This window comes from Camponotus floridanus, unplaced genomic scaffold (genome assembly GCF_003227725.1).
Source record: "Camponotus floridanus strain SB8 unplaced genomic scaffold, Cflo_v7.5 scaffold2, whole genome shotgun sequence".
NCBI classification, from domain to species: Eukaryota; Metazoa; Arthropoda; class Insecta; order Hymenoptera; family Formicidae; genus Camponotus; species Camponotus floridanus.
This window is the reverse complement of record NW_020229325.1, coordinates 6,621,691-6,634,992: the sequence shown is the minus strand read 5'-3', so window position 1 is coordinate 6,634,992 and position 13,302 is coordinate 6,621,691. Positions and strand designations below refer to the sequence as shown.

Sequence of the window (13,302 nt, the reverse complement as noted above, 5' to 3'; positions counted from 1 at the left end):
TATTAACTTCTAGATTAATAGAATATATATATATATATATATATATATATATATATATTCTATTAATCTAGAAGTCAATGAGCAATACTCTTGATAATCGCCATAAAGATTGTAATATTCTTAAAATATTTTTTAAATCACTATTATCATTTTATACTGTCATATATTTTTATCTATATGCATGTTTGCTAAACTTCTAGAACTTCTGTCTTTTCAGTATTATTTGCCGTTATGAAAATCATTATAGTTTCAGTGTTGTATAATGTCAGTTTAATACAAATAAATTGATTATAAAGAAATAAATGTAGGTGTTCTAGAATACAGATATAATTAAAAAAGTAAAACATTATTTTATCTTTTATGCTGATACTTTCTTATCTTAATACATTACTACTTATCTTAATACATTTGCATGACTTATCGAAAATGATAATATTTCATTTTCATATCATTATTCAATTATCCCACTTATTTCATAATCAATTACAAGAAAGCAAAATTAAATATTAATTAAATATTAATTAAAATAAATTATAATCGTAAAATAATGTTAAATTTAAGTTTAAAATTAGTTATATAAAATATTTTTTTTATGAAAAACACTTATAGAAAATTTAATTATTTCTTTTTAACCGATTTAATGGGATTATTTTTTATATTAATTTATATGATTTTTTTTCATATATATATATATATATGGCTATTTTATTGTCCTTGTTTTACATACTACGATGTTTTTTGAGATGTAATAATTTGTATACAAAATATATATAAAAATACAAAAATTATTCTTCATTGTGATAAAAGAGAGTTTGAAGCTATTTTAACTGCGATGTGATAAGATATGTATTTCTACAGGTTTTTCCTCACACTATATACAGAGTGGCCTACATACCTATTAACAGCTCGATAGTTCGGAAAGTAAGCTTTATCGAAAAAGATGTTTCTAAAAGGATTTAGAGAGGGACATCAGATGTGCCTCTCCGAATCTTACAACTTTTGTTTGAAATATTTTTTCATAAAGATTACTTTCTGCATCGAGCTGTGAAGAGTTATGTGGAGCACCCTGTATGTATATATATGATAAAGTAATTATTACATGTCAGATATATAAAAATAGATAAATTTTAAAAAATTTTGATTGTTATATTAACGAGCAAGTTTGATAAATTTTTATACTACTATTTTTACATTACTATATTATTTTTCAACAAACCATAATGACGATATCTAGTGATTATAACAATACATGTAGTAAAATATACTTGGTAAATTTTTTACAATACTTTAATATCACAAATCATCAAAAATAATAATAATAATAATAATAATAATAATAGAGTATTTGTAATATATTTTTTTATTTGAAATTATTTAATAAGGCATTCGGGAATTCTGTTATTAATTATTCAAAAAGAGTTTACTCAAAAAGAGAGAGAGAGTAAATTAATATAAAGTAATCATCGAAAGAAAGAATGCAGAAAAGTGACAGTCCTGTTGCCTAAAATTTTTTAATTTGAAATTGGACTTCATTTTTAGCTTAAAATAAGATTTATGACACGAAGTTTACGAATATTTCCAGATGGATCTAAGTTATCGTTTAATTTTCATTCTTATAAAAATTTTAATTTAATTTAATTTTTACTCTTATAAAAAATACTTACAAAAAATATTTATTTTATCTTTATTTACCTTTTGTCTAAAACGATAATCTTGATTCGTTTAGAAACTTATATTCATAATCTATGTGTGATAAATTTTATTTTAAACCGAGAAATTTAATCTCAAGTTTTATAGATAAATTTTGACAATAACTGTTCGCACTTTTTATTGTAAAAATTATAAATGTTAATATTTTCTCAGATGACATATCAATTCATATGTAGATTAAATTTTATTTTATTATTGAGATATTAGTAAAGAAGTGACAGAAGATTTTTTTTTATTATCAACACGATCGCTATACAATACAGATCTCGTTGAACTTTTTCTCGTTGATCGCAAACATTCACAATATATGCAGGTATACATCACCAATATAGGAAGTACTAATTTTGTCATTTTTTCTGCTCGAGATATTCTTTGTGGAGGGAATATGACCCGCTCGTCAGTAGAACTCGACTGCTCTCTACATAGTACTTAATGTGTCAAGCAAATAAATGCTCTTCTATCCGTAAGGACTATGTGACAATTCTTGAGCGACATAACACATGCATGAAATTTTTAAAAAATTTATAAAGCAAATATTTAGTAGTTTTACTATGAACGACAATATCCAAGTTTTAATTCGTTTCTACTATCAGAAGATAAACAACTAAACTGTATAAAAGATGAAAATTAGTTAGAATCGCGCTATCGAAGAAATCGTGTTTCTTTGTATTATGGAACGTATTATGGAAACTACCTGTAATCATTATTACAACATTGTGTATAAAATAGCATCAATCGCCGGTATATGGCCGTATCTGAAACCAAAAACAAGAATGTTTCGTGTTACATTTCTAACTATGATCCTATTAACTATATTTATTCCGCAAGTAAATATAATGTAATCACACCGAGACGAAAACGAATTTATTTCAAAAATCTTGTATAAACAATAATATTTTTAGATAGCTTACCAATTTACATGCAAGGAAATGCAATGCACTTATCAGGCAATGACAGCGTATTTACTATCAATTATAGTTATGCTAAAGATGTATACATTTCATTTAAATAATCGTACAGTATGTTTTATTACAAATATTTATATTGTATAATTTAAATACTTCATTATGTTCAACTTTAGAGATTGCAATTTAGATAGAAAAAAAAATTATATTAAAAATATTTTGCAAACATATATATATTTTTCTTATATTTTTATGAGCACTACTTTTTATTAAGTCATGAGAAAAAATTTGCTATTAATTCTTTATTTGAAAAATGTATTATTTATCCTTTACTAGATTAAGGATCTTACTCATCAATTGTTTTACGACTGGAAGACATTAGAATCTACCGAAGAATATAAAATTATGAAATCATATGCCGAAAATAGCAAACGATTTTCCCTGCTATGGTCAGGTGAGGGCTGATAAAATGTCTTATCTGTTGTATTATATAATATATTTGAATCAGAGATTTGTACTCTACGATATCTTCTCTTTTTAAATCGTGCATCATACATTGCAGTATATGTCTTCATGGCAGTAATTATGTTTATGTCAATGTCCCTTATACCGTATATGCTCGATATTGTATTGCCTCTAAATGAATCCCGTCCTATACTGCCACCGTATAGAGGATACTATTTTGTGGATATTGGAGAATATTTTTTTCAAATTTACTGGCACTCCATCGTAGCCTGGGAAATAGTTGTAACCGGTGTAATCGCTCATGATTGTATGTTTGTGGCTTATGTTGAGCATGTTTGCAGTATGTTCGCTATAGCCGGGTTAGAAAATAAAAATTATTAATTATAATATATTTGTAATTTGTATTTAAAATTCAACAAAATCGTACATGACTTATTTGCAGATTTCGTTATGAACATTTATTTTATTATCATAAGGAAAAAGAAGCAGCAACTGTTACTGATGGATCAAATACAGATGATACATATGACAAAAGAGTCGCATTTCTTGTATATACACACCGAGAAGCTCTAAAGTAAGTGCATAACATCATCGAGCATGATGAAATGCAACATTGAGTTAAAGATAATGAAATAATAAAATGATAAAATTTATGCGATTAGTATCTAATCTTTTGTTTGCACAGGTACGCGCAACTTATTGAAGATACATTTACCATACCTTTCGCTATACAAATGTTTATAGTAACAATAGGAATGAGCATTAGCTTATTACAAGTATGTTTTTATTTATTATAAAATAATTTTATTTATTATATAATTTTATTTATTATTATAAATACTCAAATTGCAAGCTAATAAAATATTAGATGCATTTAACTAAAATCTGAATAAAATTGTTGTTTCCTAAAAATCGATCAAGACTTTTAACAAATTTAAAACATAGATCAATATGTTTTATCTGGACGTATCTAATGTAATATAATGTTTTTACAGATTACGCAACAGGATGATATTTTAGAAGCAATAAGATACGTATTCTACGTCATTGGTCAATTGATTCATTTATTCTGCCTTAGTTTCGAGGGACAAAAACTAATAGATCACAGTCTTCAAATGCGCGACAAAATGTAAAAAAAGCAACCACTTTTGATTTATCTAAAGAACATCTGAATTTTATACATATGATATTCCCTGCATTTTTTCTATATAGATATAATAGCTCTTGGTACAAAACATCTATAAAATTACAAAAATTAATCATATTAGTGATGATGAAAGGTCTTCGACCGAGTTTTTTGACTGCCGGCAAAATATACATTTTCTCTCTGGAAAGTTTTACCACGGTAAAATGAGGATTATCGTAAATATTGTTTTAGCATAGTTTTAATTTGATATATAATGCTTACTTTTATTTCTAAGGTTCTACAAACTTCAGTGTCATACCTTACGGTACTTGGGTCCGTTGCATAATATAACTCACGTTAATCATATTATTCAATTATGATGATATTAATATCGAGAAAAAAAACATGTGTCTTTATTTTTTTTATTACAATAACGTACTACTATTGATTATTATACGTAATAATATTACAATTTACATAATACCTATGATTTATAAAATTCAACCGTGTATCAAAATATGATTACTCAAACATAAATCTAATTTTTTAATAATTCAAATAAAGCCTCTTTATTCTCAGCTTTCTGTTGCTAAGAAAAAAAGATGAAGCATTTCATTGATCGATATATTCCGTCTAGAAACTTGTACACAACACAACATGTCTCGTCAATGATATTCCGTCTTTTTTTATGTTAAATTTCCTGTTCAAAGGGATATATAAATAATATACCATTGTGAAAATACTATATTGTTTGCACGAGAGGTATGTGTCATCCTATTGTATACGCGGAGACATACTGTAATTGTTATGCGGAGACACACCGTAATTTCTACGCGAAGACACGCTGCAATTGTTCCCGGAGACATTGCGTACATATAATATTATATATTGTATTATGTATGATATGTTTGAACCTTGAATCGTGTTCCTCGTACTAAGGGATGGCGACTTGGGTGAAATAAAATTTAAATTAGTCGACCGTGTGAGGTCAAAGATAAGAGATTGCTTACAAATCATGAACTCCACTTGGAGTCAGTATTACGACATCGTTAAAAGAGTGTCATCATTATCTGGCCAGTGGCCATATCAGAGATCAAAAACGAGACTACTTTGCGTGTGCTTGGTAACTTTGAGCACGTTTTCTATGATTATTCCGCAAGTAAATCCTAATTCTTAATAAAAATTCTGTGGAATTTCGAGATCTATAAGCCACAAACTTTCCAGATAGCCAAATTTACTATATGTGACGGCGACTTACGATGTATTTTTGAAACCATGACATCGTATATGTTGACATCTGTAACATTGGTGAAACTATACACGTGTTATTTTAATCGATGTAAAGTACGTTATTCATTTCTTATGATATTCCAATATTTCAAATCTTGATATTTTATCAGTAATAAAGAATATAAAAAAGAGTTCATTATTAATCCTAGATAAAAATGCTAATTGATCGATTATTCGTCGATTGGGATGAATTAGAAACACCGGAAGAGTACGAAATTATGAAGAGATATGCCGAGAATAGCAGGCGATATTCTTTGGGATATTCCTGTAGGAATAAACTATGCGATTTTCATCGTCATATATATTTTCTCTGCTTATTTGATTGATAAAATTATTTTTTAACGATCATAATCGCGATTATCTGTTGCAGTGTATTGCTTTTCATCTGTATGCCTCTTCATGTGTATATCCCTCATACCGCAATTATTGGATGTTGTACTGCCACTCAACGAATCTCGTCCTATATTGTCGACATACCCGGGATATTATTTTGTCGACGAGAAAAAATACTTTTTTTATATTTTTTCGCATGCTATTGTGGCCTGGGAAATCGCTATGGCAGGGATAGTCACTCACGATTGCATGCTGCTGACTTACATTGAACATGTTTGCAGCATTTTCGCTATAGTTGGGTAAGAGAGCAATATGTGACGCAATAAAATAAATTATATATAAAATATTTATATATAAAATAATTATATATAAAATAATTATATATAATTAATAAAAAATAATTATATATAAAATAAATTATATATTTATACGCATTTTTACAGATTTCGCTTTGAACAATTAACATATAGACACACTGACTCTACGAGCATTTTACATCCTCAACTAACCGACACTTGTAAACGAATCGCATTTTCGGTACAGACACATCGAAAAGCTTTAAAGTGAATATCTAATCAATATGAAAGAAATATTCTTTAATTTTTTCATCGTTATTATTGTGTTTTTTGTTTGTTGCAGATTCGCCGAGCTTATCGAAGATACGTTTTCCTTAACGCTAGCTATACAATTAGCGTTAAATACCGTAATGATCAGCATCACTCTGTTACAAGTATATATAATATTTACTCAATTTTTCTAAAATTATATCTGACACACACATTTGTATTTAAAAAAATTATTTGTTTATCAAAAATAAGATAAATTAGCAAAAAAAATTAAATTATTATATTTTTCGGATTGAAGATCACGCAACAAAAGGGAGATTTTTTAGAAGCAATAAGATATATTTTCTACGTTTTTGGTCAATTGATCCATTTATTCTGTCTCAGTTTCGAGGGACAGAAGCTGATAGATCATAGTCTTCAAATACGCGACAAAATGTAAGACGCAAGAGATTTTCGTAACAATTATCTTATTAAAATTGACTTTAATTCTATTGCAGCTATAATAGTTTTTGGTATAAAACATCCGCAAAGTCACAAAAGATGCTTTTGTTCGTGATACGAAAGAGTTTTCAACCTATGTTTCTGAGTGCCGGCAAGATTTACATTTTCTCAATGGAAAGCTTCACTACGGTAACTATAGGAAAGATATATATTGCGTAAGATAGAATAGCTTCTTTAATGATACTTCTTGTTCATTACGTGTTTTTATTTTGAAGGTCGTGCAAACTTCAATGTCATACTTTACGATACTCGCATCATTAGAATAATCAAGCAACAGTCAGAATTTAATTTATCCAGATATTAATCTTGCATTCAATTATGAAATCATAATTCTTACATGACAATAAGATGAGATTCTTATTCGTATATAAGTTAAACTTCTCATGTTATAGTGTAATTTGATAAATTGTACTTATTTGCGTGGGTATATATTGCATATAATAATTATTAAAGTCAAATAAAAATTGGAAAAATGTTTATAATTCTGAAATATTTCAAAATATTTGTCAGAAGGTAATGTGCAATTCTAAAGAGAAAACATAATAATAATTAAATTATAATTATTATATAAAATTATATAATTACAATTAAAAATCTCTCTAACAAAGAAATTTAGAAGAATCATAATCTTTACGTAATAAGGTGCATACATTTGCCAACACAATAAAAAATACTCATTACAAAGAAAATAAAGTAAAACTATCTCTATCTGATGACTATTTGCAACATGTGTTAAACTAGATTTTTGTGTTGAATTAGCAAAAGATAAGTAAGATAGATATGCATCGTTAAGTTTAAAGAAGAATTTGTAAGAATATGTACTATAAATCTTAAAGAAAATAGGTTTTTTGTAAAAATATCTCCATTATTAAGAAATTCCATCCATTACTAAGAAAAACATTCTTTACATAATTTCTTCAGTTCTTGTGTTTGATATATTTATGAAATAGTGAAAAATATAATCTATTTTGATACGATGTATCCATCCAAATTTTAAAAATCGATCATGCTGGTGATGATAATCTTTCGATAACCTTGTGTTTCTTAAGCAAGGTTTATATCTTATCTCTGAGGAAGTCTATGTGCTAATAAAACTTATATACATATATTATAAGGTTATTGCAAATAGAATGTTTAAAATACTTCTTGAATTACGAAAATCCTTCTTTTAAAAGTTTTACAGATTTTGATATTGTATTATATAGTGTGTTCACACTTTTGCAATAGTTATTATTCTTAAATTAAAGCGAAAACTTTGTGATAATATCAAAAACGATTACAAACGTTACACATATCTTTAATTGTTATTATATATTATATTTTTAAAGAATCATGTACTTAATACATTTTTTATTTCAAATTTATATATTTCTATATTTCTTACATACCTGATTAACAAACTCTTATTAAATTTGCAAGCACACATTGTCACCAAATATAATTTACTAAATTAAATTTTTTAAGTTTCCAAAAATAAACCATCTTACTGATCGATGCGTTCTATCTGGAGAGGACTTGCAAAATGATACGCTTGTCAAAGTTATTCGCCCCCATATTTACTGTCAAGGGAAAAATAAGCCGCTTTTATTCATAAGTGCTACGTGTCATTTATTGCTACATGGAAACGTGTTGCAATAAATGACACGTAGCACTTATGAATAAAAGCGATTTATTTTTCCCTTGACAGTTTGCAACAGCTATGCGAAATATTGTAACATATTATTACGTATAATATGTACGTATGTGTGTAAAATACGTATGTACTTGAAGCGAAAACTTTGTAATAATATCAAAAACGAGTCATTTCTTGTATCGAAGGATGTTATTTTGCTGGGACTTGGAGGAAAGAAAATTTTGAAGTTAGTTGACCGTACAAAGTAAAAAGCGAAAGGCTATCTGCAAACTATGAACTCCACTTGGAATCATTATTACAGTGTTGTTGAAAAAGTGTCATCGTTAGCCGGTCAATGGCCCTATCAGAAACCAAAAACGAGACTGCTTTGTAGTAGCGTGGTGACTTTGATCACATTTTCCATGATTGTTCCACAAGTAATTACAATAATTCTCTTTATCAAATTAGAATTTGAAGATTATTTAATCTGCACATAAACATAATAATTTCGCCAGATGGCCAAATTTGTTAAATGCAACGGAGACCTGCAATGTATTTTTCAAACACTGACAGCGTATCTGTTGACAGTCGTAACATTGGTGAAGCTATACACGTGTTATTTTAATCGATGTAAAGTATGTTATTTATTTTATAATACTCTTGTGCATTTTATATCACAAAGTAAGCTTGAAGTCTAAAATTTATAATTGAATCAGTAGTCGGTTAGATTTTATGAAAAGAAAAATGAAAAGAAAAAGTGTTCATTATTAATTAATAGTACTATTAATTATTTACTATTAATTAATAGTATCATTAATTAATAGTACTTTTAGATGAAAGTTCTGATTGATCAATTATTCATCGAATGGGATGATTTACAAACCCCAGAAGAACTCGAAATTATGAAAAAGTACGCCGAGAAGGGCAGACGTTATTCTTTAGGATACTCGTGTAAGAATGTATCGCGCGATGTCTCCGTTCTCGTATGCATCTCGGTTTTTTTGTAGATGAAATTACAACTTAACTTCGTTTATTACAGTGTACTGCTTTATATCTGTATATCTGTTCATGTCCTTATCTCTTGTACCGCAATTGCTAGATGTCATACTACCTCTCAACGAATCCCGCCCTATATTGCCCGCTCACCCAGGCTACTATTTCGTTGACGAGAAAAAATACTTCTATTACATCTTCTCGCATGCTATCGTGGCATGGGAGGTCGCTATGACTGGAATAGTCGCCCACGATTGTATGCTGTTAACTTATGTCGAACACGTCTGCAGTATTTTTGCTATAACTGGGTGAGAAGAATGCGACGTGTATATTGTATTGTTATATGTATTACTTGATGTCACGCAGAAATATTTGCAGATCTCGATTCAAACAATTAACGTGTAAAAGTGCTAATTCCGTGACAATTTTACATTCTACAAATGACACTTATCGCAAACGAATTGAGTTTTCGGTGCACACGCATCGAAAGGCTTTAAAGTAAGCATTTAATCTCTTTATCATCGCATCTAATCTCTTTATTGTTATGTGCATCTTATCTCTTTATTATCTCTTTAGTACAAGGAAAAGAGATTTAAAAAATTCACATTTATTATTGTATAGTATTATTTATTTTATTATAGATTTGCTCAGCTTATTGAAGATACGTTTTCGTTGACTCTGGCAATACAAATAATGTTGAACACAGTAATGATTAGTATTACTCTATTACAAGTACGTTATCATTCTAAAACTATACTTTACGTAATTATTATACAGGTTTTATATAATATAAATGTAGGTAGTCTATGTATTTCTTGTCAAAAAGAGCATTTTTCTTTTAAAATTTCTGGAAATGCATTATTATCCTATTTTTTAATACGTCAATTCATTGTTAATTCTTCGTATTTTCAAAAATTTTGATAATTTTATTCTATAATATTGATATTTAGTCAAATATATTTATATTTTTATAATGAAACATTTGAAGAAATTTTATTTGAATTTTATTTGAAGTGACATAAATATAAAACAAATGTAATATAAATATTAAATTTATAGCAAAGAATTAAAACTTTCGTGCGAAGAATTATTATATTTGTACAAAGAATCAAGAAACTGCAAATGCACACATTAACAGATAAAATATTTAAAAAACAACCCATTTTTTCGTAAAATCCTTCATAAATGTTGTCAAAAGGGAAATTATTTTTTGATAAGGAATATAATAATATCGTACCTATACAGAACATATTGTATTTTTTATATATTTAAGGTCATTTTGCAAGTTATGTTTATTAAAATTGTGAGAAAAATAGTTATAAATGCAAAGAATTAACTTTTTAAATTATATTTTTGGGACTGAAGGTTACGCAGGAGGACGCTGACGTTTTGGTAATTCTGAAATATGTAGTGTATGTTATCGCTCAGCTGATCCATCTGTTCTGCCTCAGTTTCGAAGGACAGAAACTGATAGATCACAGTCTTCAAACGCGCGACACAATGTAAGACAAAAGATTTTTACAATAATGATTATAACATTACAGTTACTTATAGTTAATTTAGTTAATTTAGAGTACTATAGTTTAATAAATTGAAACATATTACAGCTATAACAGTCCTTGGTATAAAACACCTGCGAAATCTCAAAAGATGCTTCTATTCGTGATGCGGAAGAGTCTCCAACCGATGTTCTTGACTGCTGGCAAAATTTACATTTTCTCGTTGGAGAACTTTACTTCGGTAAAGCTTTATGTAATAAACTTTACAAGATTAGAACGCAACAATCTCGTAAGGCAACTTTAGTAATACGAGTTCTTATTTTAAAGATCGTGCAAACTTCGATGTCATACTTTACGGTGCTCTCGTCTTTGGAATAATTAAGCAAGGATCAATATCTATGACTTGTATTCATGGTTTACTCTTATATTCATCTTATCTACAGATCTTAAAATGCTACACAATCATTCTGGAGGCCTGCCCCGGCCCTATATTAGGGTCTATCCGCCACTGCTATTTGGTACAGTGGGGATTTTAGTATATTCTAGAGGGATCTTGGAGGATGTGGCCACTCTACGGCGTCATGCTCCTTTTCGGAAGGCTAGTCGGAAGCCAGCATACGCGAATACCTCCACCAGCACTTATTTGGTCAGCGACTTTTTAGAGATCCTTCGTGGCAATCGGCATTGCATCCATTGAGGCCCAGTTTCACAATCCAGTTAATCCGAGTTTAAGTAGTGAATGGACCAATCATGACCCAGTTTAACGTATTAAACTCAGATTAACTCAAGTTGTGGAACCGGGCCTGAATGAGATACCAAATCGCTCTGGAGTCGCATAACACTGTGTTAAAAAGCAGCATTAGGTGTAAGGTCTAGATAGCTCAGTGGTCTGGAGCAGTTGCCTGGAAAGCGAAAGACTTGGGTTCGATTTTCGATCCAGCCATTGCGCCTCATATTTTTCTAGTCTGCGAATATTGTTTTCTAGCAATTATTCGTTAGGCTGAAAAACGTGTGAATGTTCTCTTCACAGGATATGCGTCAATGCCGTTGCCATGAATGGATTCTGTCGCTCGTTGACCAAATGGGCGTAAAGACACGTCCGACCTCCTCCCACATACATCCCTATCTTTCTCTGGAAATCAGGCCTCCAGAAGATCTTAAAATGCTACACAATCATTCCATAATTAGAATCTTAAGATCACATTTAAGGTGATTTTAAATATAAGAATAGACTACGAATATGTGGTGTATTAATCATGTGCATTCAGTCATATGATATCGTTTAATTCTTCTGTGATGATACAAGTTTATTATCTATGCATGAATAACATTTAATGTTATAACGATTATAACTTGCTTATCTCAATACATTAATTCTTGAAATCAAACAAAACAAAAGTTTTATGAGAAAATACTTATGATCCTAAAATGTTCTATGTAACGCAATACAAGATACAAATTATCGCAAAGGAAATGCGATATAATTTTTCTTTTACGAGACCATCTATATAGTATGTGAAAAAAGTGATATCTATTTATCTTCTTTATTGACGTCATAAAAGATAAAAACGTCAACTTGAAACTAATTAAATAAACACTTAAATTAATAAAACTTAAATAAATAAAAAGACACAAAAATTATTTTGAGAAAAAAGATTTTATAAAAAAAATTTTAACTAACGTTTTAAAAATTGGAGAGTTATTTGTAACAAAATATAAACTTTTTTTGCTATTTATTCCTAGGAAAAATTAAATAAATACACATTTGACAGATGATACGTTTTCATGGATATTATAATTTGTTCTGCGTGGAAAAAGACTTGCTAAATAACATGCTTTTCAATGGGGTACCTCTTATATTATATTTAGTATCGAGGGAGTGAATGTATCGTTATACCTTCTGCTTATAATATCTATATGTCACTCATTGTGACGTTCGCAATTGCTATGTGGGGACGTAAGAATATATACTATAGTATTTGTATTTTATATGATATATACATATATGTGTATGTCTGAAATCTTGTTATCGCTTTGTGTTAGGTATGTGATTTGAAAAAAAAAAATGAAATTTTTGAATCGATTTTTTAATCGATTATGCAAGTTTTGCAAGATGAAAGGTCATTTGCGAAATACAGATTACGATGATTCATAAAAAAGAGTACATTTAAAGATTCTCTCTAATGAGTTTATCAGACACAATTCTATATAATAATAACTTGAAAATTTTTTATTATTATTTCTCAGGTAATTAATAGTTTTGGATAAAATTTGGATCAAATATGAATAACAAAAGTTTTAA

The 13,302-nt window shown here is 28.6% G+C and overlaps 2 protein-coding genes across 2 annotated transcripts; both read left to right on the top strand.

Moving 5' to 3' along the window:
- Positions 1-1,864: 1,864 nt before the first annotated feature.
- Positions 1,865-12,522, top strand: LOC105257808. Its single transcript, XM_025407992.1, has 22 exons — positions 1,865-2,537; positions 2,613-2,729; positions 2,952-3,069; positions 3,178-3,439; positions 3,523-3,654; positions 3,766-3,856; positions 4,076-4,209; positions 4,293-4,425; positions 4,502-4,543; positions 5,646-5,763; positions 5,867-6,128; positions 6,469-6,559; positions 8,667-8,755; positions 8,831-8,945; positions 9,024-9,143; positions 9,342-9,459; positions 9,548-9,809; positions 9,880-9,999; positions 10,143-10,233; positions 10,867-11,003; positions 11,109-11,241; positions 11,328-12,522. Exons 1-22 carry the CDS (start codon positions 2,382-2,384, stop codon positions 11,376-11,378), a joined length of 2,892 nt encoding a protein of 963 aa, XP_025263777.1. The 5' UTR covers positions 1,865-2,381; the 3' UTR covers positions 11,379-12,522.
- Positions 4,765-7,310, top strand: LOC109610468 (odorant receptor 13a-like). Its single transcript, XM_020029525.2, has 9 exons — positions 4,765-5,365; positions 5,431-5,550; positions 5,646-5,763; positions 5,867-6,128; positions 6,273-6,392; positions 6,469-6,559; positions 6,694-6,830; positions 6,893-7,025; positions 7,112-7,310. Exons 1-9 carry the CDS (start codon positions 5,222-5,224, stop codon positions 7,160-7,162), a joined length of 1,176 nt encoding a protein of 391 aa, XP_019885084.1. The 5' UTR covers positions 4,765-5,221; the 3' UTR covers positions 7,163-7,310.
- Positions 12,523-13,302: the final 780 nt, after the last annotated feature.